The 27,696-nt window shown below is 48.1% G+C and overlaps 2 protein-coding genes across 12 annotated transcripts; one reads left to right on the plus strand and one right to left on the minus strand.

The window, feature by feature from the left end:
* Positions 1–4,752: 4,752 nt before the first annotated feature.
* Positions 4,753–20,184, minus strand: C4H8orf33 (chromosome 4 C8orf33 homolog). 4 transcript variants are annotated; one of them, XM_047725221.1, is made up of 6 exons: positions 19,993–20,184; positions 6,786–7,070; positions 6,375–6,698; positions 6,132–6,216; positions 5,857–6,003; positions 4,753–5,362 (listed from the first exon to the last, which is right to left on the minus strand). In XM_047725221.1, the coding sequence occupies exons 2-6, from the start codon at positions 6,789–6,791 to the stop codon at positions 5,223–5,225; spliced, it is 702 nt and encodes a 233-aa protein (XP_047581177.1). In that variant the 5' UTR covers positions 6,792–7,070; positions 19,993–20,184; the 3' UTR covers positions 4,753–5,222. The 4 variants fall into 4 exon arrangements, with proteins under 4 accessions (XP_047581177.1, XP_047581174.1, XP_047581175.1 ...); XM_047725218.1 differs by having other exon boundaries at positions 19,926–20,097; XM_047725219.1 differs by having other exon boundaries at positions 5,229–5,362; positions 5,805–6,003; positions 19,926–20,104.
* On the plus strand, positions 20,181–27,629 carry LOC125097535 (zinc finger protein 252-like). Of its 8 annotated transcripts, none has more exons than XM_047725213.1 (6): positions 20,181–20,320; positions 21,109–21,826; positions 22,184–22,258; positions 22,580–22,706; positions 23,751–23,864; positions 24,625–27,629. In XM_047725213.1, the coding sequence occupies exons 3-6, from the start codon at positions 22,223–22,225 to the stop codon at positions 26,934–26,936; spliced, it is 2,589 nt and encodes an 862-aa protein (XP_047581169.1). In that variant the 5' UTR covers positions 20,181–20,320; positions 21,109–21,826; positions 22,184–22,222; the 3' UTR covers positions 26,937–27,629. The 8 variants fall into 8 exon arrangements, with proteins under 8 accessions (XP_047581169.1, XP_047581166.1, XP_047581170.1 ...); XM_047725210.1 differs by having other exon boundaries at positions 21,109–21,449; XM_047725214.1 differs by having other exon boundaries at positions 21,109–21,402.
* The last annotated feature ends 67 nt before the right edge of the window (positions 27,630–27,696 follow it).

The following is a 27,696-nucleotide window of genomic DNA, read 5'->3' on the forward strand; positions in this document are numbered from 1 at the left end:
TGAGGTCTCAGAAATGGGAAGACTCAACAGGAGGAAGAGACCTAGGAGCTGTCTAGCTACTGAAAAATATGCGGAGGGATGCCTGGGTGGCTCAGTTGGTTAAGCAGCTGCCTTCAGCTCAGGTCATGATCCCAGCGTCCTGGGATCGAGTCCCACATCGGGCTCCTTGCTCTTCAGGGAGCCTGCTTCTCCCTCTGCCTCTGCCTGCCATTCTGTCTGCCTGTGCTCGCTCTCTCTCTCTCTCTCTCTCTGACAAATAAATAAATAAATAAATATCTTAAAAAAAGAAAAAAAAAAAAAAGAAAGAAAAATATGCCGAGACCTAAGAGAAGCTGTGGATTCTTTAAATTACAGTTTTCAAACATGTCTGTTTTGTGTATCAAGTGATTGGAAGCTCAGAGAAGTGTCAAGAGGGTTAGATAAACACGTTTAAGGCTTAGCAAGCCTCCAGGACAATGTCCAAATCACACTACAGAATTGGCCTCCAAAATGTACGGGAAGTTGGTGCCACCCCAAAATCCCTATCAATGGCATTGTTCAGAGACAACAAGGGGACGAGGACAATACCACACTGCTGTTGGGAATAAATTGAGGGGAAACTGCCATCTTATGGCAGAATTTACTAACTAAAGTTGACAAAATAGTTTTCTTATTAGGACTTACATTGTTTAAACTTACAGTAGAAATTCACTTGGGGAATAAGAAATTAATGAATACTGACCCAGTGAAAGTAAAGGTAAACATATTTTAAACTCAGGAGGATCTGCCACTGGTGATTTGTCTTTTCTTCTTTTTTGACATAAAAGGAAATTTTTTTTTTAAGATTTTATTTATTTGACAGACAAAGATCACAAATAGGCAGAGAGAGAGGGGGAAGCAGGCTCACAGGGAGCCCGATGTGGGGCTCAATCCCAGAACCCTGAGATCATGACCTGGGCCAAAGGCAGAGGCTTTAACCACTGAGCCACCCAGGTGCCCCAAAAGGAAATTTTTCAAATATAGTGGAAAGAATGGTGTGATGAATGCCACATACACATCAGATTTAATAATTAGCCATATTTACTTTTGTATTGTAAAATATAATAAATTACAAACAACACTGCACACCTAAATATTTCAGTCTGCACTTCTACAAATACCAGCACAATTTTCCACAGAACCACAATACCATTGCTGAACCTAATAAAATCAACAATTCGCACAGATCGTCAGTGTTCAGTTACGAGGGATTTTCCAAAAACCAATTAATGTCAGAAGGCATACCGAAGACACAACCAGGAGAAATATTTGCAAGTCGTAAGAATCTACTATAATTTCCCCATGAAAGACAAAATACCTCCCTTGTACACTGAAGAGGAATAAAGGAAATATTTTTTCCCATAAAATTATCAGGGAACAGGCAACGTAAACCCAAAATTATGCATGAAGGACCTTCCCTAAGCTGTGTGGAGAAATATGTCCATGTTCCAACGTGACTATGTCTTGTTAGTGGGAATGTGTAAGAATTACCAAACCTGACACACTACATCTCTGCTTTCTCATCGACGCAGACAGACCACTGCGTAAAGTGTGCAAACTATGCAAATCACTATGCAAACAGGAAGAGAGACTGGCAACACCCCCCCCAACAAAAGCTGTGATCTTTCTGGTTTTTGACTGGGGGGGTTGGGGGCTGTGAAGCTCTGAGTGGAGGTCAACAAGCAATCCCTCAGCTCCAACCTCCTCATCTCCCGCACCCAGTGCCTCCTCTGCTCCTTACTCTTCACTGGCCCCCAACACAGCTACCTGCATCCTCTGGCAGTCCACATTTCATGTGTGTTTACCACAGGCCTTTCCATTATTTCGACCAAAACCATCACTGTGGTCATGGCTTTCAGGTTCAACATACCTGGAAGGAAAGTGAGGTATGGATCAGTGCCACAAAGCCTCTAATCCTGGCATTCCCTGAGGCAAGTAAATTTCATCTGGCTAGGAAGGTCTCCGGGCTTCACCGACACAGATATACACTGAGTCGAGATATACAATCTTTTACAAAATTCTGTAAATCTCCCCTTACCAGATGTGCAGTAATCTCATTTTACAATCTATTTCGTGAACCACTATTCTGTCACCAGGCTTTATTTCACTTTCCTATTTTCCTCAATTACAAGTCTTTCTCACCGTCCAGGATCAAACGGGTTTTTCTAGTTTTTTCCCAGCATTCCTAAAGGTTAATTTACAGCTTTATATCTTTTACTCCTCTGGGACTCATTATCCAGAATTGTAAGAAACTAGCATTCCTTTCTTTTTCTTTAATTACCAAACGTATAATACATCATTAGTTTTTGATGTAATGTTCAGTGATTCATTAGCTGCATACAACACCAAGTACTCATGACCACATGTGTTCTCCTTAATGTCCATCACCTGGTTACCCCATCCCCCCACCACCTCCCTTTCCATAACCCTCAGTTTGTTTCCCAGAGCCAAGAGTCTCTCATGGTTTGCCTCCCTAAGTAAAACAATAGGGAACTGGCTGAGTGTCACCTGTTTCTGAAGCTCCCTATGTGGGATGCCCACTGACCAGAGGTGGAGGGAACAGCTAAGCCAAGGACTGGAAGGGCAGGACTAGAGTTTCAGGCCAGGGGGCCCAGCTTTTGGTGAGTCCCACAGAGGCACAGCAAGGAGGCAAACTAGGCTGGGAGCTTCCTGGGATCCGATACCTGTGGCATGTGCAGTTGCATGTGGGCATTAAAGGGGCTTCCAAAACCTTGGGGGATGTGGGTGTATCCTGTCCAAGCACCCAGAAGGTAGGTGATACACCTCCATTTTTCAGGAGGCAATGGGACTCAAATTAGGGGGGGAACCCCCAGCTGCTGAAAATATAGTCCTTAGAACACGCCATGGGGAACCAAGCAAATGCTGATAAAAGTTTGTAGAACAGGAGCGCCTGGGTGGCTCCGTCAGTGGAGCATCTGTGTTTGGCTTGGGCATGATCCCAGGGTCCCGAGATCCAGTGGGACTCCCTGCTCAGCAGATCTGCTTCTCCCTCTCCCTCTGCCCCTCCCCATTGCCTGTGCCTGTGTCAAATAAATAAAGCCTTTTTTAAAAAGTGCATAGGGGCACCTGGGTGGCTCAATCATTAAGCCTCTGCCTTCGGCTCAGGTCATGATCCCAGCATCCTGGGATGGAGCCCCACGTCAAGCTCCCTACTCAGCAGGGAGCCTACTTCTCCCTCTCCCACTCACCGGGCTTGTGTTCCCTCTCCCTCTGTGTCTCTCTCTGTCAAATAAATAAATAAAGTCTTTAGGGATAAGAAAAAAAAAAAGTGCGTAGAACAAATGATCATCATCCAGACATATGGCTGTAGCCACAGGAAGGCCACTAGGAAGAACCAAACATGAGCTGCAGAGCCAGGGAGCTGGTGTTGAGACCCCACACAGCAGGCCTGCGACACAGACCAGAACACCGAGGCCTGAGAGGATGCAGGTAGGTCAGGGCCTCCAGCTAACCTCACCTAGCACCACCTACACCCACCCTATTTATAGACAGGTGAACTGTGGCCACAGTCAGAGGTCTGACTTAGCTGTGGGTGCCTAACATGCAAGCCATGGATGAAACACCACCAGGAACACAGCTGGGTACATGCTGAAGGAGCATCCTCAGTAGAAAAATGACCTAAGAGGGAAAGCAGAGTTGATGGCCCAGAGGCTAAATAGTGCCCTCCCCTCTTCAGATGATGCCGGTTTCCCAGTCTCCACACACCATGTTCCCCAGAGTCCCAGCCCTGCTACAAGTGGACTTTTAGTGAACATCATATCAGGACTGAAGCCTTGAGGCAGAATGGAGTTGGTTATCTCAGGAGCAGACAAGAAGCCAGCACAGTGGGAACAAGAAAGGGGGACCACTTCAGAGAGGTGGTCAGGAGGCTAAAATGTGCACAGGCCCTAAGCGGCACCTTGTCCACCAGCCTTCACATTGTATCATGGGTACAATGAAGTCACTAGGTCAGAAAAATAGGACCCAATATACATGGAGGACCACTGGCCGCACTGAACACACAAGAGGCAAGAGGCACGTATTGACACTAACTCCCGGAGGCTCACACGGCAGCCAGGGCAAGAGCCGGGGCCAGGATTAGAATGCCAAACAATGAAGAGAAAGCACAAAAGATTAGAGATTTGTTTGAAGACTGAACTCACATTCCAGCTAAAGTATTGAACACTTGTGTAGAAGAAGGAAAGCAAGAAAGGATGACACAGGTTGTTGGCTTCATCAACTAGGTGGGCAGCAGGACCATTCACTCAAAAGCAGAAGACGAAGGGAGATCAAATGTTTAGACTTGTCAAGTCGGAAGTACCCGTGAAACATCAAAGTAGAAATGATGGTAGGCAGCTGGGCTCCAGGCATCTTATCTAGTCTGGGATGCAAGCTTGGGAGACACCAGCAAAGATGGCATCACAACCACTGAGGGGGACTAAGCCACCCAATTCAAAGCAACAGAGGTCCTGGGACGAGGACTTGGAGCAGCCAAGGTCTGGAGAGGTCATGTACTGATGCTCAACCCTGGTCTTTAGCCAGGACTGAGGACAAGAAGCTCTCTGCTCCTAAGAACAAAGCCTGGCCTTCTGGGAGCCACACTGGCTCCCTGAGGAGGACACATGCTCAGGAATGATACAAAGGACAAGCACTATGGTGAGCCTGGAACCCAGCCATGCCAGACACCTCGTCTATACTCATGTAACACACATAGTTAGCCCATGAATTCACTAATCCATTTTTACAAAAAACAGTTTTATTAGTGCAACGTGACAGTATGACATAAAGAACTACCCCATTTGACAGGATACGCTTTCATAAGCAAGCACCACGATGCAGTTACACAGCTTCCTCCACGTTCCTCGCTACAAACAGCTGCTTAATCTCAACCTAAACACTGAGTAAAACATTCTACAACGTGCTGAACACTCACTTCAGGTTACTGTAGAAGCTTTTCTAAACGGACCTCCTTCCTCTGGCAGGAAGGACATTTCATCTGAAAACCTACAAATGGCTGTAGTGCTTACGTGACAGTACCCGACAGGCTGGTCTCACATCTGTCCCACAGCCAGGGCACCAGATCCCACTGACCAGCCATGGACAGACCAACCCCACGTGCCACAGAGCATTCCTGGAAAGGCTCTGTACTCCAGACAAACCCCACACTACCTGGGCAGGGGAACTGTTCTGGGATGGAAGACAGGCTAAAAAAAATTGAACCTAAACTCTTCATCAGGCGTGTCCAGGGTGGCCTTGGCTACCCCTGCCTGGCGAGGCCTGCAGACCCTTGCGTTCTTCTTTCTGGTGGCCTCACCAACAGGCTGCACCTGCGCTGCACGGGATGCTGTGGGGGAGCAGACAGACAGTCTCAGAAAGGTCCTAACAGCTAACCTCACCTGTGTCCATTCAACTCCAATCTCCTGGGATAGAAAACTATTCATTCCTCAAAATTGTAGGGACGGTGTTATCTCAAACTCCACTTAGACACAGGGGCACCGGGTGGCTCAGTCAGTCAGCTGGGTTGATTTCAGCTCAGGTCATGATCTGAGGGTCAGGAGATCCAGTCTCCCATCAGCACAGGGCTCCGCACCGGGAGCCCGCTGAGACGCTCTCCCCCTGCCCTCCCCACCGAGCGCTCGCGCTCTCTAGAACAGCCCCAGCCTTCCCTGTGCCTGCTCTCCCAGGCCTCCGGGAGTCGGTGTCCTCCCCCTGCCCACCCGCGCCAGCCCTGTTACTCTGGGTTTCCTCCGGTCACTCCCTGGGCTCTTCCTCCCTACCCCCTGCACGTTTCTTAAAAGGCGTCATTTATTTGACGGCGCGCACTTTCCTGCTCCTCACCGGTTCTGAGAACCCGAAGGGCCTCACGCCGCTCGGCTTCCATCTGAGCCCTGTAGTCCCCAAACAAGGAGCGCATCAGCTGCCTCTTCCGGGGCAGGGGCGTTCTTTCGCTGCGCAGGGTCCGGATTGCCCCAATGGCCTGCTCTTCTGAGGATCAAAAAAACAAATGACCCGGCGGACAGCCGCATCCCGCGGCGGACAGCCGCATCCCGTGGCACCGCCCGCAGCGGCACGACCACGACTCCCGCCCCCAGCTCTACAGAAAAGCCCCTCACTCTGTCTCGGACTCGGTCTCTGCATCTTGAGGCCCAACTCCAGCTGGTCCACGCACCACGCCAGTTCCCGGGCCAGCTGCTCTGCCTGCGATAAATGGGGGACGCGCCCATGACGCGGCAGCAGGACCCCCGCGGCCGCCAGCCCCACCCCGCGCCGCCCTCCGGTCCCCTTCCCCGCGCAGCCTTAGCGCCGCAACTCCGAGAGCGCGCGCGCCCGGACGCACCGGGGTTCGCCGCCCTTGCCTGAGCCTCCGCGCTGACGGGCGCCTCCTCGGAGACCGGCTCCTCAGAGCCCTGCCCGCCTCCGTTCGCCACAGACGCCCCATTCCGAGTTTTCTTCTTCGTCTGCTTCTTGGAGGCTGCGGCGCCTCCATGGCGTTCGGGGTGCGTCCCGGGGGCGGCGTCGCTGTAGGCGGAGCGCCCTAGGCGGAGACCGGCCGGCTGGGACCTGACGGCGGAAGGACGCGGGGCGTCGGGGAGCGACCCAGGCGGCCGGGGGCTGCGGGGCGCGCAGGCGGTGCGTGGGCTTTGGGCCGCTGACTTCTCCCGAGCCGGCTGTCCTAGGGCCTGGACAAAGGGGGACAGCACAAGGATCGTGGGGGACCGCCGATGGCCCAGGACCCGGGCACCCCGCGGTCTCTCCGCACATCTCACCGCCATGCGCCGCCGTTGCCGCCGGAGATTACGTAGGGCCGGAGGTCCGACGCCGAATTCCCTCCTCCGGAAACGCGTCTGCGGCGCCGAATTCCGCCCGTCTGGGACGCGCGGTGGGCGGGGGCGGAGGGCCCAGGCTTCAGTGGGCGAGGCCGATGCTGCGGTGGGCGGGGCCGAGGCCCTGGCCGCAGAGACCCGTTGGAGAGGTCGGGCGCTACCAGGTCGCAGGCACCGCTCTGGATGGGAGGACGACGCCCTAAACAAGGGAATGCTCTGGAAGCTCCCCTAGTGGGGAGAGAAAAGCCGTCACAGAAGCGCCGAGAATAGCAGCCGAAACGGGATGGCGAGTGGTCAGCAAAGACCTCTGGTGCCAGGCCGGCGGGACCGGTTGGGGGCGGGAAGGACGCGGGGGGTGGGGGGGGGGGGGTCGCGGTGCAAGGCGAGGTCGGAGACTTGGGCGAGATGCGGTCCTGCGGGCGCTGTGGGGTAGCCCGCTGTCCGCTGTGATGGTGAGCGCTGGGGAAGAGACGTTCGTCCAAAGAGTGATGTGCGCAAGGGCCTGCTTAGCCAGAGGAGCCGTTTGGTTGTTTATGCAGGAAACTGAGACTGACCCTGCCCCTCCCAGAGGAACTGACTTAAAAGCAAGTCCGGGAAACCAGTCCCGGGTAGCAAAGCCCAGGTACGAGGACGGGTCAGGCCAGGTGGAGACATCAGTGGGGGCACATACTGTCTCCCTAGCTACCAAGGAGAGTGGGCCCTGCCTTTGGGGCGTCAGTTCTGACCAAGGTGATAGGCCAGTGCAAATATCTACTATAGGGTAAGTTGTAATTCAGTTGGCTACCCGCGTGTGACCTAGCATGACTGTGCAGCTTTCTCTGTGTGTTACAATCTCATTGGCCGCCTGTGTGTGGCCCGGCTCAACCACATGGCCTGTGCTCTATAAAAGTTAGTCTGTGAGGCTGGGAGGGGTTGCCTCTTTGTAAGAGACCCCCCCGACCGGTGGGTTTGATTCTTGATGCTTGTCATGAAATAAAGCTTTGCTTGACCTTTGCTTTGTATCAGTCTCACTCCTTTGATCACGGACCCATTATTGGGGGACCTATCACTGTGGTCCCACTCAGATGTATTTGAAAGATCCCTCTGCTGTCTTGGGATTAGGGTTAGGGCCAGACTGCTGGGGGCGGGTGAGGCTGGGAATATTGGGGGAGGGGGTCAGAAACAGGGGAAGAGCCTGCACACTTGCTGGTGGCTGGATGTGAGCGCCGCAGGGGAGAGGGCAGAGGGAGCCCCATCCCACAATCTGCCCAGAACAGTCGTCCTGCCATATTGCACTACAGACCAGGGTGCCTCCTCCCTGCCCCGGGTCATAGGCGTCAGCGGACCTCCACAAGAATGAGGGGCTCCAGGAGGACGGGAGTCTGAGCGCTGTCTGATGATTCAGAAATCGGGATAGAAAGTGTCGTTTCCTGAGACCATGGGTGGGAAGTGTTGCCTGCCTGTGCTGGAAGGTCTCAAAGGGGAGACAGTTGGTCATCACAGATAGCTGGTGTGCTTTTATTGCAGCGTAGCAAGTTGTCATAAAACTTAGCAGATCGACAACAGTAAACATCTGGTACGGTTTCTGAGGATCAGGAATCTAGCAACAGGACAGCTGTTTGGTTCTAAGGGTCTCTGGTGACCCCTCTTGAAGGGAGGAATATCAAAACCTTTTAGACGTATTTTTAAACTACCACAGTTAGAATGTGTTTTAGTCCCGGCAGATGGAGGTTTTGGTGGTGAGTGGGTTCCAGATCCAAAAGGGCTTTTTCCTGCCTTTTTTGGCCGGGAATCAACCTGTGAGACTTGGCCCAGAACTGCTTCTACGAGAAAGCCTTCTTAGCCCAAACATCTGTGTCTGAGCACAAGCCTCACACCAGACTGCCCTCTTCCACAGCCCTATGTGCAATCAGCCATGCAGTCCTATCAGTTTATCTCCTAACTGGTCTCTGCCCCTCTCCATGCACACCATCTCTGCCCTGAGCAACCTCAATGCAGGCTTTGCTGATTCTGCACTTCCTCTCCCTTGTACATCCTGTGGTGGGAGTGAGCTTTGTAAAACAAAGACTGTGTTACTCTCTTGCCTAGGAATCTTCTGTTTCCTCCATCATGAAGCCCAGACTTCATAGCCGACATGGGCAGCTCCTTGCCTGATCTTCCAGCCAGCACAAGCCCGACAAATCACACAGAAGCAACAATTTCCAGACCTCACTCTGCTCTGGTCCCACTGAGCTCCCAGCCTTCCGAGTTTCTCCTTACAGGCCCCTGCAATCCCACTACCCTCTGCCCTGCACAGACACCTCATTTTCCTTCCCTGGCAGTACTAGCACCTGTTCAAACCCCCAGACCCAGACAGCAGGTCCCTGAAGAACTTTAGAGAGGAAGGCATAGAGGACCCAGCCTTCTTCACATCTCTCCACTGCCTCCCACCCTGGCATGTAAAAAGGACACATAAAAGTAAGTACAAGTCCTCAGCTTCCTCTCCCTGGCTTCTCACCCCCACAACCACCCAAGAAACCACTCCTAATATGGCAGTCTCCATTACCATGGCTACTCCCTATTCTTTTTTTTTTTTATATTTTATTTATTTATTTGATAGACAGAGATTACAAGTAGTCAGAGATGGAAGCAGGGAGAGAGGAGGAAGCAGGCTCCCCGCTGAGCAGAGAGCCCGATGCGGGGCTCGATCTCAGGACCCTGAGACCATGACCCCAGCCAAAGGCAGAGGCTTTAACCCACTGAGCCACCCAGGCACCCGGCTACTCCCTATTCTTAAATAGATAATCCTCCACTAGTCTCCACTAAAACCATCTTTCCTCTGCCTACTCCCCTAGCATCTCTAGAAAATATGTTACAAATTTCATACCTGTAAATATCAATATTCTTATGCAGTCACTTCTTATCATTCCAGGTAGTTCTATATAAAGTAACTAAGAATAGTGAATTTGTGAATACTGAACCATTGCTCCTAGGGGAAGTAGAGTTGGGTTCTTGGGAGCCTCCAGTCACAATATTTTCATCAACCACTTGATACATCACCTTATTGTGTTTCTCTATTTAATATATATTAACATACACATCTAATATACGTTGTTGGTTTATTAACATTGACATCATGGCCAACAGCATGAGGACTAGTACCTGACTGAAGCTTATGTAGAACAGGTTTTTTCTCTGTAAGGCACAGCACACCTTAGGAACACTAGACAGCACCCCAGCACTATGCTTGAGAGCCATTTTAAACAGCAAAACCACCACAAAAAGCAAAAGAATGCAAAAAAGTGTAACATTGAATGCACTATAAAAAGGACACTGATGTAGAGTATGAGAGCAGTGTTGCCGGTTCAGCATTAGCTGGGAACATGGCAGTGGAATCACCCAGAATTTTCATTACTCTGTGCATCTCCATGAATGACTGTGAAAGCATGAGGGGAGGTTTTGGGGGTTACAAGTAAATTTTAGCAACCAGGTGAATTTGCAAATATGGAATCCACAGTAATGAAGATTAACTGTATAAATAAATATATTTGAAGGTAAAAATCAAAAATGGATGTCATTAGCACCTAGTTGAAGAAACAGAACATTATCAATGTAATCAGGACTTCCGTGTGTGTACATTAACATAAATATGGGGATACCTGGGTGGCTCAGTCAGTTAAGCCGCTGCCTTTGGCTCAGGTCATGATCCCAGGGTCCTGGGATTGAGTCCCGCATCAGGCTTCTTGCTCAATGGGGAACCCACTTCTCCCTCTGCCTACCACTCCCCCTGCTTGTGCTCTCTCTGACAAATAAATAAATAAAACCTTTCTAAAAAATAACATAAATATGTATCTCTAAACAATACTGTTTAGTTTTGCATGTTTTGAATTTTACATACATTAAATCACCCTATATGCGTTCTTAAGCTTCTTTTTCTCAGTAAGTTTGTGAGGGTTACACATGTTACTGTGTGCCATAGTAGTACACGGTCTTCACTGGTGATAATATTCTACCGTATAAGGAAACCTAACAATAAACATTTGTTTCTTCCACTTTTTTTTTTTTGCTATTATAAACAATGCACTGGGCATATTCTTGTATGTCACCTATGTTCAGGTATTTCTCTAAGATATATATCTAGGAGTGAAAAAGCTGAGTTGTATGGTTTTTTCACTTTCATTATAGTATACTTTGATGAAAAGAAATTCTTATTTTGAACATTGATAAATGTATCAATCTTTTTATTTTCCCTTTTTGTGTCTTAAGAACCTTTTGTTAACCCAGGATCATTCAAATTTTTTGCCTGGAAGTGATTTTTCTGTCTTTTATAAAGTAGGAGTCAGTTTTGTTTTTTAAAATATGGATAATCAACTTTTCTAACCCCATTTGTGAAATTCAAGTCTGCCATGCACCTTTGTTTGAAGTTCATTTCTACATGTGCATGGATGAATTTCAGAGCTCTACACTGTGTTCCATTAGGCATTTTGAATATCCCCACACTAAGTCCACTCTGCTTAAGTGCCAGTCTTTACAGTAAGTCTGATATATAGGGACTGCACTCTCTCCACTGTTCAACAGAGTATTGGAAGTCCCAGCCTCAGCAGTCAGACAACAAAAAGAAACAAAAGGCATGCAAATCAACAGAGAAGAAGTCAGACTCCCACTCTTCACAGATGACATGATTCTCTACGTAGAAAACCCAAAAGACTCTACCAAAAAATTAATAGGACTTATACAGGAATTCAGCAAAGACGCAGGATATAAAATCAATGCACAGAAGTCAGTCATATTTCTATACATAATAATGAGGTGGAAGAAAGAGAAATCCAACAACCAATCCCATTTACAATTGTACGAAAAACCACAAGGTCCTAGGAATAAACCTAACCAACGAGGTAAAGGATCTATACTCTGAAAACTATAGAACATTTATGAAAGAAATTGAGGTAGACACAAAGAAATGGGAAAACATTCCAAGCTCATGGATTGGGATAACAAATATTGCTAAAATGTCTATGCTACCTAGAGCAATATACATTTATCCTTGTCAAAATGCCATCAACATTTTTCATGGAGCTGGAACAAACAACACTAAAATTTGTATGGAACCAGAAAATACCCTGAATAGCCAAAGGAACATTGAAAAAGAAAAACCAAAGTGGGAGGAATCACAATTCTGGACTTCAAACTGTATCGCAAAACTGTAATCATCAAAACAGAATAGTACTGGCAAAAACAAACAAACACAGACAGACACATAGATCAATGGAACGGAATAGAGAACCCAGAAAGGGACCCTCAACTCTATGGTCAACTAATCTTCAACAAAGCAGAAAAGACTGTCCAATGGAAAAAAGACAGTCTCTTCAACAAATGGTGCTGGGAAAATTGGACAGCCACATGCAGAAGAATGAAACTGGGCCACTTTCTTACTCCATACCCCAAAATAAATTCAAAATGGATGAAAACCTAAATGTGAAGCAGGAACCCATCAAAATCCTAGAGGAGAACACAAGTAGAATCTCTTTGACCTCAGCTGCAGCAACTTCTTGCTAGACATGTCTTCAAAGGCAAGGAAAAGAAAGGCAAAAATGAACTACTGGGACTTCATCAGGAGAAAAACTTTTGCACAGGAAAGGAAACAGTCAACAAAACTAAAAGACAACCTATGGAATGGGAGAAGATATTTACAAGTGTCTTATCAGATAAAGGGTTAGTATCCAAAATCTATAAAAAAAAAAAAAACTTATCAAACTCAACAACCAAAAACCAAATAATCCAGTCAAGAAAAGGGCAGAAGCTGCCTTCGGCTCGGGTCGTGATCTCGGGGTCCTGGGATCAAGTCCCACGTCGGGCTCTCTGCTCAGCAGGGGGCCTGCTTCCCTTTCTCTCTCTCTGCCTGCCTCTCTGCCTACTTGTGATCTCTGTCTGTCAAATTAATAAATAAAATCTTTAAAAAAAATTAAAAAATTAAAAAAAAAAGAAAAGGGCAGAAGACATTTCTCCAAAAAAGACATACAAATGACCGACAGACACATGGAAAAATGCTCAGTATCACTTGGCATCAGGGAACTACAAATCAGAACCACAATGATATACTACCTCACATGGGTCAGAATGGCTAAACTTAACAACTCAGGAAACAACAGATGTTGGCAAGGCTGTGAAGAAAGGGGAACCCTCTTAGCACTGATGGAAATACAAACTGGTGCAGCCACTCGAGAAGACTGTATAGAGTTTCCTCAAAAAGTTAAAAATAGAGCTACCCTACAACCCAGCAATTGCACTATTAGGTGTTTATCCAAAGGATACAAACATGGGGCATCGGTGGCTCAGTCCTTTAAGAATCCACCTTCAGCTTGGGTCATGATCCCAGGGTCCTGGGATTGAGTCCCGCATTGAGCTCTCTACTCAGCAGTGAGCCTGCTTCCCCCTCTCCCTCGGCCTGCCGCTCTCCCTACTTGTGCTCACTCATACTATCTCTGTCACTATCTGTCTCTATCAAATAAGTAAAATATTTTTTTAAAAAGGATACAAACATAGTGATTCATAGGGCATGTGCACCCGTGTTTATTAACAACCATGTCCACAAGAGCCAAACTATGGAAAGAACCCAGATGTCCATTGACAGATGAATGGATAAAGAAGATGTAGTATAGGGGCGCCTGGGTGGCTCAGTGGGTTGGGCCGCTGCCTTCGGCTCAGGTCATGATCCCAGGTCCTGGGTTTGAGCCCCGCGTCGGGCTCTCTGCTCAGCGGGGAGCCTGCTTCCTCCTCTCTCTCTGCCTGCCTCTCTGCCTACTTGTGATTTCTGTCAAATAAATAAATGAAATCTTTAAAAAAAAAAAAGAAGAAGAAGATGTAGTATATACATACAATGGGATACTACTCAGCCATCAAAAAGAATGAAATCTTGACATTTGCAACAACATGGGTGGAACTAGAGGGTATGATGCTAAGTAAAATAAGACAGAGAAAGACAAATATATGATTTCATGTGTATGTGGAATTTAAGCAACAAAACAGATGAACACAGGGGAAGGGAAAGGAAAATAAGACAAAAACAGAGGGAGACAAACCATAAGAGACTCTTAACTATCGGAAACAAACAAGGTTGCTGGAGGGAAGGTGGGTGGGGAGATGGAGTAACTGGGTGGTGGGCATTAAGAAGGGCATGTGATGGAAAAAGCACTGGTTGTTGTATGCAAATGATGAATCACTAAATCCTACCTCTGAAACTAATAATACACTATATGTTAATTAAGTTGAATTTAAATTTTAAAATTAAAATATATATATAACAAAATAAGTATACAATAAGTCTAATACAGATAGAGTACATCCCCTCACCCTGTTCTTTACTTCAAGGGCACCTCAACTATTCTTGGACCTTTGTTTTTCCATATACATTTTCTTTTTTTTTTTTTTTAAGATTTTATTTATTTGTCAGAGAGAGAGGAGAGCGAGCGAGCACAGGCAGACAGAATGGCAGGCAGAGGCAGAGGGAGAAGCAGGCTCCCCGCCAAGCAAAGAGCCCAACGTGGGACTCGATCCCAGGATGCTGGGATCATGACCTGAGCCGAAGGCAGCTGCTTAACCAACTGAGCCACCCAGGCGTCCCAATTCCATATACATTTTCAAATTGGCTTATCAGTTTCCATTAAAAACTCCTTTGGATTTTGTTGGAATTAATTCTATAGAGGATTTTGGTTAGAATTGACTCTCCATATTAAATAATCATGACTCTAACATGAACCTGCTATACCTCTCATTTATTTGGGTATTCTCTATATTTCTCAATAAGGTTTCAAACCTTTGTCTCTAAAGACCTTTCAAAATTTTTGTAATTAATTTTGCATATGTTATTGCTTAATTGCTATTAGGATTCAAAGTGGAACACAATCATCCAAAAAATATGATATAGTAAGAAAAATATTTGATTTTTTTCCTGGTTCATGGCACAGAGCTCCTAAAACCCTTGAAATGTCCTCAGTGATAAGGATAATAGGAGCATCGTGGCTCCCTGCATAGCTTCAAGATGAAGGCTGGTCAGCAGAAACACTAAGCCTTCACCAGAGCTTCTACCTTGCAGCCCCATCTCCCAACCTCCTGGAAGGGGAGAGGGGCTAGAGATTGAGTGAATCATCAATGAACACAACCATGCCCTACATAGTGAAACCTCCATGAAAACCCCTAAAGGAGGGGGTTTGTGGAGCTTTCGGGTTAGTGAACACACCCACGTGCCGGTAGGTGGGGCACCCCAACTCCCGAGAGACAGAGGCTTCTCGGCTTGGGACCCTATCAGACTTACCCTACTTACCTCCTCATCTGGCTGCTGATTGGTATCTTTTACAATAAATTGCAATCCTTAATTAGTATTACCCTGGGTTCTGTAAAGTCCTTCTAGCAAGTTGTTGAATTTGGGACAGGGGTTGTGGGAACCCCTGATTGGATATCTCAGCTACACAGAAGTGTGAGTTCTTTGGCACTTGATGCTCGTGACTGGCATCTGAAGTGTGGGCAGTCTTGTGGGTGAGCTCTTAGCCTGTGTGGTCAGTCTACCTCTGGTAGTGTCAAAATTTAGGTGAATTATAGGACTCTAGCTGGTGTTGGAGAAGACATTTCTCATCTTTGAATTGATTAGGATTTCTTTCTTTCAATGTCTCCCTCTCTACAAGCTTGGAAACTACACTATTTCTATTCTTTTATGGTTAATCTTGAAATCTTGAAATTTTAACATGCTTTCTAAATGTATAAAAGTCTGAGGTATGTCAATATTCCTCCTGAATGACACCTTTGAATACTCCAGTTCTATTCACCCATTCCTGACTCATCGGCTATTCTTTTTTTTTTTTTTAATATTTTATTTATTTGAGAGAGAGACAATGAGAGAGAGCATGAACAAGGGGAAGGTCAGAGGGAGAAGCAGACTCCCTGTGGAGCTGGGAGCCTGATTCGAGACTCGATCCCAGGACTCCAGGATCATGACCCGAGCAGAAGGCAGTCTCTTAACCAACTGAGCCACCCAGGCGTCCCTCATCGGCTATTCTTATCCCGACTTTATTTCTATTTGGTTTTTAAACCTCCCAAATTAGACATGATTTTTATTTACACTCCATGTTTTTGTTAGTAAGCTGAGATGATCAGGTCAGAAGATGGGATTCCTGCTCATGGGAAAGTAGATGATATATCTTGAACACACAGAACACCCTGCATGAGTACCAGTCTCTAGGTTTACAAAGGCATGTTGTTAAGGAGACAGAGACTTCTAGAGACACCATGATTTTAACAGTTCAGGGGACAAGCTCACACCGGGTGTTAAGAGTATTTAGTTACAAAGAAGAAACCAACTTGTGTCTCTTCTCAGTGGGAAAGCAGGAAAGGAATACGGTGCAATGGTCAAGAGCACTACTGTGAAGGCGGGAATGTCTGCATTCAAATTTCAGCTCCAATATTTACTGTGTAATTTTAAAGAGGGTAATTAACCTCTCCTATCTTCAAGTTCTTTATCTGTGAAATGGGGGGAGTAGTTGCACCTGCCTTCATGGGTTTGTTGCAAGAATTGAGGGAGATTATGTGAAGAACTTGGCACAGTGCTTGGATAAATATGCCTCTCATGGTTGGCATTTGCTGGTTTTGTTTTGTTTTGTTTTGTTTTTGTTTTTGTTTTTTTTTTGGCTCTCCGACACCTGCCCCCTCCTTAGTAGCATCCAGTTTCTTTTGGGGTTACAGCCTCTGCCCCACTGTGTGTATTCTTGGAGGGACATTAATTCAAGGTTTCCTTTTGGGAAGCTGCTTGTCTCCCTGCCACAGTCCAGTCAGGGAGAACATATGTGACCTATGTATGTGAATCAGAGAAAGGCAGAGTGAACACTGGTAGAAATTTCACTTGGCAGAGCAAACAATTCTGACTATGTGGGGCCTGCTTCCCCATTCCTCCAAAGCATCCTTGTTACCTACACTATCTCCCTTGATTCTGCAAGTCTCCCAACTTCAATATTTCCACACAACCAAGAATCCCAGATAAAACAATGGTGATGCTACAAATCAGCTGACATTGGGTATGGATTTCATGCTGGACCTTTGAAGGAGTCCTGGAACTGGAGTGTTTAGGCTGGTTATCAAAGAAGCTCAAAGAGGAAGAAAGTATAAAATCAGGGATCCCAAAAGAAGACAGCCCATTTCAAACTCTCCTTAATAATGGAGAAGAGGAAACAACTTTTTTATTTCACTACAATGGAATTTTTACTACAAACTTAATATACTTGTCTCATTTAATTTAAACAATTCTGTAAGAAAGGAATTTTTCTCTTAATAGAAACCAAGGCTCAGGGGCACCTGGGTGGCTCAGTCTTAAGCGTCTGCCTTCAACTTAGGTCATGATCCCAGGGTCCTGAGATTGAGCCCCACATCAGGCTCTCTGCTCAGCGGGGAAGTCTGCCTCTCCTTCTCCAACTACCTCACCCCCTACTCGTGCTCCCTCTCTCTCTCTCTCTCTCAAATAAATAAAATCTTTTTAAAAGGGGGGAAGGGCGCCTGGATGGCTCAGTGGGTTAAAGCCTCTGCCTTTGGCTCAGGTTATGATCCCAGGGTCCTGGGATCAATCCCCGCATTGGGATCTCTGCTCAGCAGGGAGACTGCTCCCCTTCCTCTCTCTCTGTCTGCCTCTCTGCCTACCTGTCATCTCTGTCAAATAAATAAATAAAATCTTTTAAAAATTATCAAAATAATAAATAAATAAATGAAAATATTTGACTAGTGTGGGAATTTGATAATAGGGAAGGCTGTTCATGTGTAGGAGCAGGGGATACATGGGAACTCTCCCTACCTTTTGCTTAATTTTGTTGTAAACTTAAAATGAACAGCAGGGAGGGGTTTGTTTATTTTATTTATGTATTTATTTGAGGTGGGGAGAGAGAGAGAGAGGGAGAGAACAAGCAGGGGAGAGGAAGAGAGAGAGAGGAACAGAACCCCACTGAGCAGGTAGTCTTATGCAGGGCTCAATCCCAGGACCCTGGGATCATGACCTAAGCTGAAGGCAGTCACTTAACCAACAGAGCCACCCAGGCACCCCTAAAAACTCTACTTAAAAAAAAGTGATGGAGGGGACACCTGGGTGGTTCAGTTGGTTAAGCATCTGACTCTTTTTTTTTTTAATTATTTGACAGAGATTACGAGTAGGCAGAGAGGCAGGCAGAGAGAGAGGAGGAAGCAGGCTCCCCGCTGAGCAGAGAGCCCGATGCGGGGCTCGATCCCAGGATCCTGGGATCATGACCCGAGCCGAAGGCAGAGGCTTAACCCACTGAGCCACCCAGGCGCCCCAGCATGAGACTCTTGATCTCAACTCAGGTCTTGATCTCAGGGTCATGAGCTCAAGCCCGTATTTTAAAAAATAAAAAAATAAAAAAGTTATGGTGCAATAAATGTATTCTCAGGCACAGTAAGCCTTTTCTGAAATCATGGATTCTTTTGTAGGAGGAAGTACTATAGTAAGACAAGACAGAAATCCAGAAAAACAGAAAGGGATCCATAGAAAGTGAGAGTCCACTGCACAAAGATACTGGAATTGAACAACTAAATAAATGGGGGACAGAAGATAAGAGCCAGATTTGTTACTGTTGAACTGGGAGATCACGGACAAGCAAGGGACAAAGACTAGAATGATCCATGCAGCAATGGCTTAGATTTGGAAATGTCAGGTTTAGCTTAATATACAGACAGACAGATGTGTACAGAAATATGGACACGTGTGTATATAGTAGATCAGCGCACACACGTAGCTCCCTGTCGCATCAGCTGACATGAGCTAGAAGCAGTGACATTCCACTGGCGATGAGCATGCCTGGGACCAGATCTAATACCCTTCTGCAGCAAAAGAAACCAGAGTTCCACGGAAAGATGACCAATGCTACAGCTAGAACAGAGCAGGAGCTGCCTGGGGACGAGCTCCCGGCTCCCTGCTAAATTACCACCATTTCTCAGCCAGCCCTTCTGATTTTTATTTCAAGGTCACTTTAATTAAAACTTGTCTTCCTAGGTGTTACTAAACACAAACTGAACACCTAGTTAGCTCTACGATCCGCTCTGAGCTAGTTTTTGTTGAAAGCGTACCATCTGTGTCTGAACATTTTCTTTGATGTGCACGTCCAGTCGTCCCAGCACAGTATGTTGAAAAGATTATCTTCTCTCCTTTAACAGCCTTTTCTCTGGTACCACAGATCGGCGGACCGCATTGCAGGCGCCTCTTTCTGGGCTCTGCACTCCGTTCCCTCATCTACTTGTCCGTCTGCGCCAATACCAGACGGTCTCGATTCCTGCAGCTTTACACCGTGCGTTAAACTTGGGTAGAACCAGCGCGGACTGGGACCCGGGGTTCTTCGGTACCGCCTGGCTCTTCTGCGTCCTTTGCCGTCCCTGACACACTTTGAAATCTGTTGATATCCACCAATTTGGGTAAACTGGCTTTTGACCTCTACTTAAAAACGTCTTTAAATTTCCTTGAGACGTTCTTTTGACCACGTGTTTATTGCACGTGTTGTTTAACCCCCAGATACCGGGGATCACCCGGCTACGTCTCTTCACTGGTGTGCGGCTGAATTTCACTGCGGCTCCGCCGTTTTAAATCTGCGAAGCTGCGCCCTACGGCATGGGTTTATGTCGGCGACCGCTCCACGCGGGCTGAGGAGAGCGCGGACCAGTACGCGCCGCGTTGCGACTGTTCTTTATTCACTGCGCCTGCGTCTTTAAACAAGAAATCTTTCCCCGGACGCCCGGCCGGTTCGGGAGTCGGGTGGTGCGTTCCAGCCCCACGGCGGGCGCGAAGCCCACTTTAACGAACGAACGGGTGCGGAAGGAAGATCGCCTCCGCCTTCTCCGGTTCCACTGGGCGTTCGGTTTACCTCCGGCGTTCCCTATCTCGCGTCTTCTTCACACTCTGAAAACTCCCTCGTGCCGCGCACAGCCGATCTGAGCCCGCGGCCAAGCGGCACCGCCCGGCCTCACCGGCGCCACAGGGGCCTGCGACCGAGTCCCGCTGGCTCCGGCGCCCGCGCCTCACCCCGCCGCCGCCGCCCGCGTTACCCATGCGCGCGCTCGAGTGACCCGACGCACTCCTGCTACTCTTACTCTGTCAAACACGGATCTTTTCATTACGAGGAGGAAAAACAAAAGGCTTTGTCTCGCCTCCATTCACTCCTTCTCCTTCCTTTGGGCGTCTCCGACTGAGCGCCGGTCCCGCCTCCCTGAGGAACTCCGGCCATTCCTCACAGGGGTTGGGACCACGACCCGGAACTGGCCGGGAGCATAGACTCTTCCGGGCGGCTAGAGCGGCCGCCGGAAGCGGGCATCCGATTGGTGGCGAGCTGGAGGGCGCGGCGGAAGTGCAGTGCGGGTACTTCCCGTCCGGCCGCTCGGGTTCTGGCGGTCGGTAGTCTGCGAGCGGCACCTCCGCCCCAGCCGCGAAACCGCCAGACGTGAGTCGCCACCGGTGCGGGGAGCGCGGAGGCGGCGTGGAGTGTGCGGTGAGAGGCGGGCGGGGGAGCGGCGGAGGCCCCCGCGCAGAGCTCGCGGCCGGGGGTCCGGGGAGGCCGCCGAGGCGGGGCGGCCGCGCGGACGGGGAGGGCCTCAGCGAGGGGGGAAGCTGGGTGTGCTCAGGGGCTGCGTCGGAGACAGGCCAGTGCGGTGCACGCGGCAGAGGCGGAGGGGGGCCGAGGCTGCGGTTGTGAGCGCGGCGGGGAAGGGGCCTCGGCTGCTGGGGACCGGCGGGAGGTGCCGCTCGGCGGGTGCTCGCGAAGCAGTGCCGCAGGAGTTGTCACTGCGGGTCCTCACGCTCTCCGTGTCTGTGCTTTGCCGACACTACGCGGAGCACCTTGTACGTTTTCTTCATTAAATTTTCGAAACAGTCCCTTGGGATAAGTCTCATTTTAAGTCCGTGTGGAGACTCAGGTCACGTCCCCGAGTTTGCACCTGCGGGGGGTGTGTCCGGGATGGGGGGAGCCCGCGCCTCCAGCCGCGGTGGTACCGGCCTCCCGGTCCGAGTGCAGGTGCGCTCGCGGCACGCGCTTCCTTGGCCAGGCTGGGGGCCTTGGAGGTGGAGTCGGCTTCGTATCGGAGGCTGTTCGGGACGGGTTTCCGGGAGGCATGGCCCGTGTCAGTTCTAGATCGTGTGCGCACCGCCAGTTCCCAGTACACCCGGCCCGCGTCAGCCTTTCTCTTGAGTTTTGGACCTGTAAACCCAAAAGCTCTGATTCTCCCCTTGTAAATCTGAAACGCAACATGTACCAAAACGGCTTTTAATTTTTACCCTTAGATGTAAGTTTTATCCTTCAGAGTGAATGAAGTGTCGTCATCGCAGTAGCCTGGGGCAAACCTTGGTTTCTCACCCCAGATCTACTTCATCAACAAATGCTGTTGACGATACCTGTGAAATGCATCCAGAATCTGATCCCTTGCCATCTGCTCCCACCACCCTGGTCCAAGATACTGTCATCTCTAGTGGATTGCTGCTGGAGCCTTCCAACTGGTGTTCCTGTTTACATCCTTACACTCCCCAGCTCCACCCTAGTCTCTTCTCAGAGCAGCAGCTGGAGAGGCCACATGGCAGGTCATAGCACTGCCCAGATCTTCAGGATACTTCCCAGCTCATTCAGAGTAAAAGCCCATGTCCTGTAGCCTATGAGGCACCCCTTCCTCCTCTCTCTTGCCCTCCCCTACTCCACTTCAGCCCCTCTGGTCTCCTTGCCCTTACTTGAGCACATCAAGTGGGCCATCGCCTCACACCGTTTGCCCCTGTGCATTCCCCTTCCTGGAATTGATCTCCCCTAATATCCACACAGTGCCTGCCCTCGCTCCATCTGGACCTCTGCTTTGGTGTTGCTTTATCAAAGTTGCCTTCCCTAGCCAGCCTGTGTAAAATATCTCCTGCCACCAGCTGCTGCCCTCATGCTGTTCATTCTTTCTGTCCCTTATTGTCACCTGACACAGGCTTTTGTTTGTCAACCGCCCTATTTGCTTGCACACCGCCTTAGGGTAGGTGCCTGGTCTGCTTGTCCTCAGCTGTTTGCCCACTTTCTAGGACCCTCAAAGTGGTCCTGAGATGCAGCCTATTGTCTGCCCTGGCCAACCAAGTGCACTCCTGGGGCCATCATATGGTGGCCTTAGGATGCTGTTGTACCAGGGGCTGCTGGGGAAGCCTTGGGGTGGAGAAGGGAATAGTCTCAGAGACCACTGGGTGTTTAGTTCCTCTGCCCTTCCCAGGGCTTTCTGGCAGCCGCAGACTTGGTCTCTGCTGCCATAGACCTCTTGAGATCTAGGCACGGAAGTCTCAGTGTTGCTGTGAAAAGCAGACTGGTCACGCTCCATTACAGCCTTCCCTCTCCCTGCAGTTTTGCCCGCCTCCTGGGGACAGGCTAAGAGATGCAGCGATGGCCATCAAAGATCTCCTTCCTCCTGGGCCTCAGGTGAGTGGTCCTCTTGGAGATACCTGAGCCCTTTCTTGGCTAAAGTCTCTCCATGGTTCTCTCAAGGAGGAGCTGTCTTCACCAGTGTTCTCACTCCCTGAGTTCCAGTCCCTTAAATGTGTTGCACCCTATCTACCCCGTCCCTGCACTAGGCATGGTAGAGGGCAGGGGTTGGGCAGACAGAGACAAGTCAAAATGGTGCGGGTCTCAAAGAACCCAGTCTTGTGAGGACAGCAGTCTGGTGCGCATTCAAAGGGGTTTTGCCTATCATGAGCCACCCTGGGCCTGACCCTGAGTTGCATCAAGATGTTATCGTTCCAGGTTTTGGTTTCTTTTGAGGAAGTGGCTGTGTTCCTTTCCCGGGAGGAGTGGGGCTGTCTGGGCCCTGCTCAGAGGGGCCTCTACAGTGATGTGATGCTGGAGACCTACAGAAACCTGATCTCACTGGGTAAGGCTCCTTCTGAAGTTCAGCTCTGGGTTCCGTGCTCGTGAACAGCACTAGGGTTAGACTCAAGGCTCAGAGGCATCTTTCCTCCAGGCCCAAACACAAGGCATTTCTGACCATGGTTTCAGGCAAGCCTGGTCTGCACGGAGTCTGTACCACAGACTCCCCCAGTTTCCTTGTAGGAAATATGGAAGGAGAATATCATTCATTAAACCCTAAGTATTTTCACATTCAGAGTCAATCACAATGCATCTTCAAGGTTGGTGTTGAGTTAAATGGTTTATAGTTGACTCTGAGGCTAACATATCATAACTTTTTTTTTAAAGAGATTTATTTATGATCTCAGGGTCCTGGGATCAAGCCCCACATCAGGCTCTCTCTTCAGCAGGGAGCCTGCTTCCCCACCTCTCTCTCTGCTGGCCTCTCTGCCTACTTGTGATCTCTCTCTCGCTCTCTCTCTCTGTCAAATAAATAAATAAAATTGTTTAAAGGGAAATTAAAAAAAAAGAGGTTTTATTTGTGTATTTGAGAGAGAGAGAGAGAGAGAGAGACGGTAAGCACAGTGGGAGAAACAGACTCTACGCTGAGCAGAGAGCCCAATGCAGGGCTTAATCCCAGAACCCCAGTATCATGACCTGAGCCAAAGGCAGATACTTAACCCACTGAGCCACCCAGGTGCCTCATATTATAACCTTAAGTTCACACAGGTAGTCAGGGGCAGATCTAGGATTTGAATCCATTTGGTTTTCAAGCCCTCCCTTACACCAAAACGTGCTGCTTCCCTTTAGTCCTCATGGAAGTCAACACCAAGACTCTATTATTAGAGTCTTCTAGCATGATGTGTTCAGGCCCCAACTCTTTCCCTTATCCTTGGCCCCCAGAAGAGCTGGGTTTACTTTTCTTCAGCAGGGGTAGAGGCCTGCATCTGTCTCTGGTTTACAGACAGGTGGCAGGGGAGGTCATGAACAGGACACAGGTGCTGCCCATGGGGCCATCTTACCCTGGACTTGGGTGAATTGTCAGCCTTGCTTCCTTTCTCTGGAGCAGGACTTCAAGGTTCCAAACCTGATGTCATCTCCAGGCTGGAGAAGGGGGAAGAGCCATGGGCCCCATACTCACCGAGAATTGAGGAAGGCTGGATCTGGAGTCATGGGAGTGAAAGTGAGTCTCCAGGAATGCCGCCGTGCTCTCCTGCCCCTGCTGGCAGGTGCTGCCACTTTGCCAGGCCCTTCTCTGTGAGCTCTGGACCACATTTTGTCACGCCAGAGCCTTGCTCTCCCTCTGCTCCATTCCCACCTCTCTTTTCTTTCTGATCTATACCCATAAATGAGTTCATGTTTCCCTAACCCTACAAAATGTTCTTTCAATCCCAGAAAAGAGCTCAGGTATGTCTCTGGCAGCTGGCTGCCTCTAAACTGCTTCTGTGTCACCCAGTCTTTCTCAGGCCTTTCTGGCTAGCTCTGCCTTGGCTGCTTAGGAAGGCCATCCAGAGACATGCCTCTGCCCAGACTTACTCCTGCTGTTGCTCAGAGTTCCCAGGCTGATTCGGGGCCTTGGAGAAAAACATGAGCTAGCGTTTCTTCCTGTGTAGCAAAGGGTATGGGCATGTAACTAGTAAGTGGAGCAGCGTCTTCAGCTACCACAGCCACTAACGATGCCGGGAATCTGTGCTCAGGGCATGCCTAGTGCTTTGCTGACAAAACGAACTTAGCAGTCCCACACCAGCCTTCCTTGCTTTGATAACATACTTCTCTTCCCCTCTTTCCTCTTCTCAATTCCAGTGAGATGGTTTTTTGGTTCTGCATTCAGGAAATCCAGTATGCTCCTAGGAGATAGTTGTTTCGTGTAACTATTCCTATTTATTCTCTAATTCTTTCTCCCACGGTAAAATATGAGCAACTCATTTGTCCTATTCTTTCAGGTTTTGAGTCTCGGACAGGAAAGAAGGGATTGACTCCAAGACAGGAAATTTCCAAAGCAGTGGGGTCCCAGAGAGCAAAATCAGAAGAACATGTAAAGAATATTTCCAAGGAACCTGATTTTGAAGAGATGAGTAAAACTGAGGAAAAATTAAAGAACTGCTGGAGAAAATCTGCAGAGGAAGGGCTTAAGAAATCCTTCTCCCAGAAGAACAATTCTGGGCCAGTGACATTGACACATATGAAAACCCCTATTAGAAGGGAAGGCCAGAAATCCAGTTCTGTGGAGGTAAACTGCACTGCAGACCCAAACCCGTTTGGATTTCATAGAGCATCTAGAGGGAAGAGTCTCCACCAGAATGTGCCATGTATGGATGACTATCAGCAAAGCCAGGACCTCACTAATCGCCAGTGTTTCTCCCCAGAAGAAAGAGCCTGTCAGACAGATGTGTGTGTGAAAGTGCCCAGGCAGAGTTCAGTTCTTAGTGAGAATCAGAGGGTTAACAATCCAGAAGAGTCCTTTGAGTATAATGAGTATGGAAAACCTTTCAGCCTGAGTAGAACTCTTTCTCAGCATCAGAGAAGTCATGCTGGAGAGAAGCCCTGTGAGTGTGGCGGGTGTAGAAAAATTTCTCAGCACTGCTCGGTCCTAAGCCAACATCAGAGAGTTCACTGTGGAGAAAAGCACCATACCTGTGCTGAGTGTGGCAAATCTTTCAGGGCTCATTCCTATTTCATTCAGCACCATAACACTCACACTGGAGAAAGACCTTATGAGTGCAGTGAATGTAGGAAAGCTTTCAGTGTACGTTCATCTTACAGCCAACATCTTAAAATTCACACTGGGCAGAAACATCATGAGTGTCATCAGTGTGGAAAAGCCTTTAGTCATAGCTCTAACCTGATTCATCATCAGAGAATTCATAGTGGAGAGAAACCATACAAGTGTAAGGAATGTGGGAAGGCTTTCAGTAGACACTCTCACCTCCTTCAGCATGAGCGAACTCATTCTGGAGAGAAACCTTATAACTGTACTGAATGCGGCAAAGCCTTCAGTGCACGATTATCTCTCATTCAACATCAGAGAACTCACACAGGAGAAAAACCCTATGAATGCAATGAATGTGGGAAATCCTTTAGTTTGAACCGAACCCTTACTGTTCATCAGAGAATTCACACTGGAGAGAAACCCTATAAGTGTAACGAATGTGGAAAATCCTTCAGTCAGCGCTCCCAAGTCATTCAGCACAAGAGAATTCATACTGGAGAGAAGCCTTATGTCTGCAATGAGTGTGGAAAATCATTCAGTGCTCGCCTGTCCCTCATCCAGCATCAGAGAATTCACACTGGAGAAAAACCTTACAGATGCAGTGAGTGTGGGAAAACCTTCAGTCAGAAGGGACATCTTACTCAGCATCAGCGAATTCACACTGGAGAAAAGCCCTATGAGTGTAATGAGTGTGGAAAAGCTTTCAGCCAGAGTTTTAATCTTATTCATCATCAAAGGACACACAATGGTGAGAAGCCCTATGAATGTAATGAGTGTGATAAAGCCTTCAGTGTGCTCTCTTCCCTTGTTCAACATCAGAGAGTCCATAATGGTGAGAAGCCCTATGAGTGTCACAAATGTGGGAAGGCCTTTAGCCAGGGCTCACACCTCATTCAGCACCAGAGGAGCCACACTGGGGAGAAACCCTATGAATGTAACAAGTGTGGGAAAACCTTTGGGCAGATATCCACCCTAATTAAGCATGAGAGAACACACAATGGAGAGAAACCCTATGAGTGTGGTGACTGCGGGAAAGCCTTCAGCCAGAGTGCACACCTCGTCCGCCATCGAAGGATTCACACTGGAGAGAATCCCTACGAGTGCAGTGACTGTGGGAAGGCCTTCAACGTCTGCTCATCTCTCGTGCAGCATCATAGAATTCATACTGGGGAGAAGCCTTATGAATGCGAGAAGTGTGGCAAGGCCTTCAGTCAGCATTCACAGTTTATTCAGCATCAGAGGATTCACACTGGAAAGAAGCCCTACATGTGCAATGAATGTGAGAAAGCCTTCAGTGCATGCTTATCCCTTATCCAGCACAAGAGAATTCACACAGGAGAAAAACCTTACAGATGCACTGAACGTGGAAAGTCCTTCCGACAAAGCTCTCACCTTATTCGACATCAGAGAGTTCACAGTGGAGAGCGCCCTTACGTGTGTAATGAATGTGGGAAAACTTTTAGTCAGAGACTAACTCTTACTAGTCATGGGAAAATTCACACTAGAGAGCAGGCCTATGAGTGTATTAAATGTGGGGACCTCTAGTGCACAGGCAGCTTTCATTCAGCACCATAAAGTTCACAGTGGAGAATAACTGCTTTATTCGATAAAGTCTTCACTGTTGTACATCAGGAATAGTATACTGATGTGAAAGCTTCTGTTTCAGAGATTCATCTCTTGAGTGTTTAACAATGTCCCAGTGCAGTGCTAACTGAAGACAGGCTGCCGGATTACATGGTAGAAATTCCAAGGTCACATGCCTTTCCTCCCACAGAGGGTGCCCTGTGCTTGAGTACTTGAAACGAGCCCCGTCTGAGTACACTTATTTAAGATTGTGTTTTCATAGCTCCAGACCTTAGGGTGCAGTGAGGTATTTCATGCAGCCACTTGCTTTTCCTTCCTCATCTTCATCTATTTCAAGTTCAAGGAGAGTAACTGGGACCATTACACTTTAAATCTGGAAAAAACCAGGTTGGGATTTCCTTGTTGGTTTGGACCTCTTCAAAAAGTTTTTGTGTTATTGTGAGGGATGTCCCTTTAACTTCAAAAGTATTATCCCTTTTCAGCATCAGGTAATCCAAGCAGGAAGAAACTAGGAGCATGAACAAAATTTGTTAAGGAGGTGAGGCATGTGTGTAGATACAGACTTTGAAATCCTGCTAGGAAGTCAAATGACACATGTAAAACGAGTTTTCCTACAAGTTAATTTGGAAAGTCAAACTGCTGTGAATTGGGAGGAAAATAAGCATAAAGTAGACACACCATAGCATGGGATATGACTTACAAGTTTTGTTCTCAAAACTTG

The sequence above is a fragment of the Lutra lutra genome, chromosome 4, assembly GCF_902655055.1.
Source record: "Lutra lutra chromosome 4, mLutLut1.2, whole genome shotgun sequence".
Lineage (NCBI taxonomy): Eukaryota > Metazoa > Chordata > Mammalia > Carnivora > Mustelidae > Lutra > Lutra lutra.

Bases quoted from the DNA above. Each gene is read 5' to 3' on its own strand.
- LOC125097535 (XM_047725210.1), top strand. From the start codon at position 21,204: ATGCTGTTGACGATACCTGTGAAATGCATCCAGAATCTGATCCCTTGC. The intron at 22,259-22,579 runs GTGAGTGGTCCT...TTATCGTTCCAG, and splicing joins TCCTTCCTCCTGGGCCTCAG to GTTTTGGTTTCTTTTGAGGA. The intron at 22,707-23,750 runs GTAAGGCTCCTT...TCTCTGGAGCAG, and splicing joins CAGAAACCTGATCTCACTGG to GACTTCAAGGTTCCAAACCT.
- C4H8orf33 (XM_047725218.1), bottom strand. From the start codon at position 19,988: ATGGAGGCGAGACAAAGCCTTTTGTTTTTCCTCCTCGTAATGAAAAGA. The intron at 6,699-6,785 runs GTGAGATGTGCG...CCCTTTGTCCAG, and splicing joins GGCAACGGCGGCGCATGGCG to GCCCTAGGACAGCCGGCTCG. The intron at 6,217-6,374 runs GCAAGGGCGGCG...CATTTATCGCAG, and splicing joins CCGTCAGCGCGGAGGCTCAG to GCAGAGCAGCTGGCCCGGGA.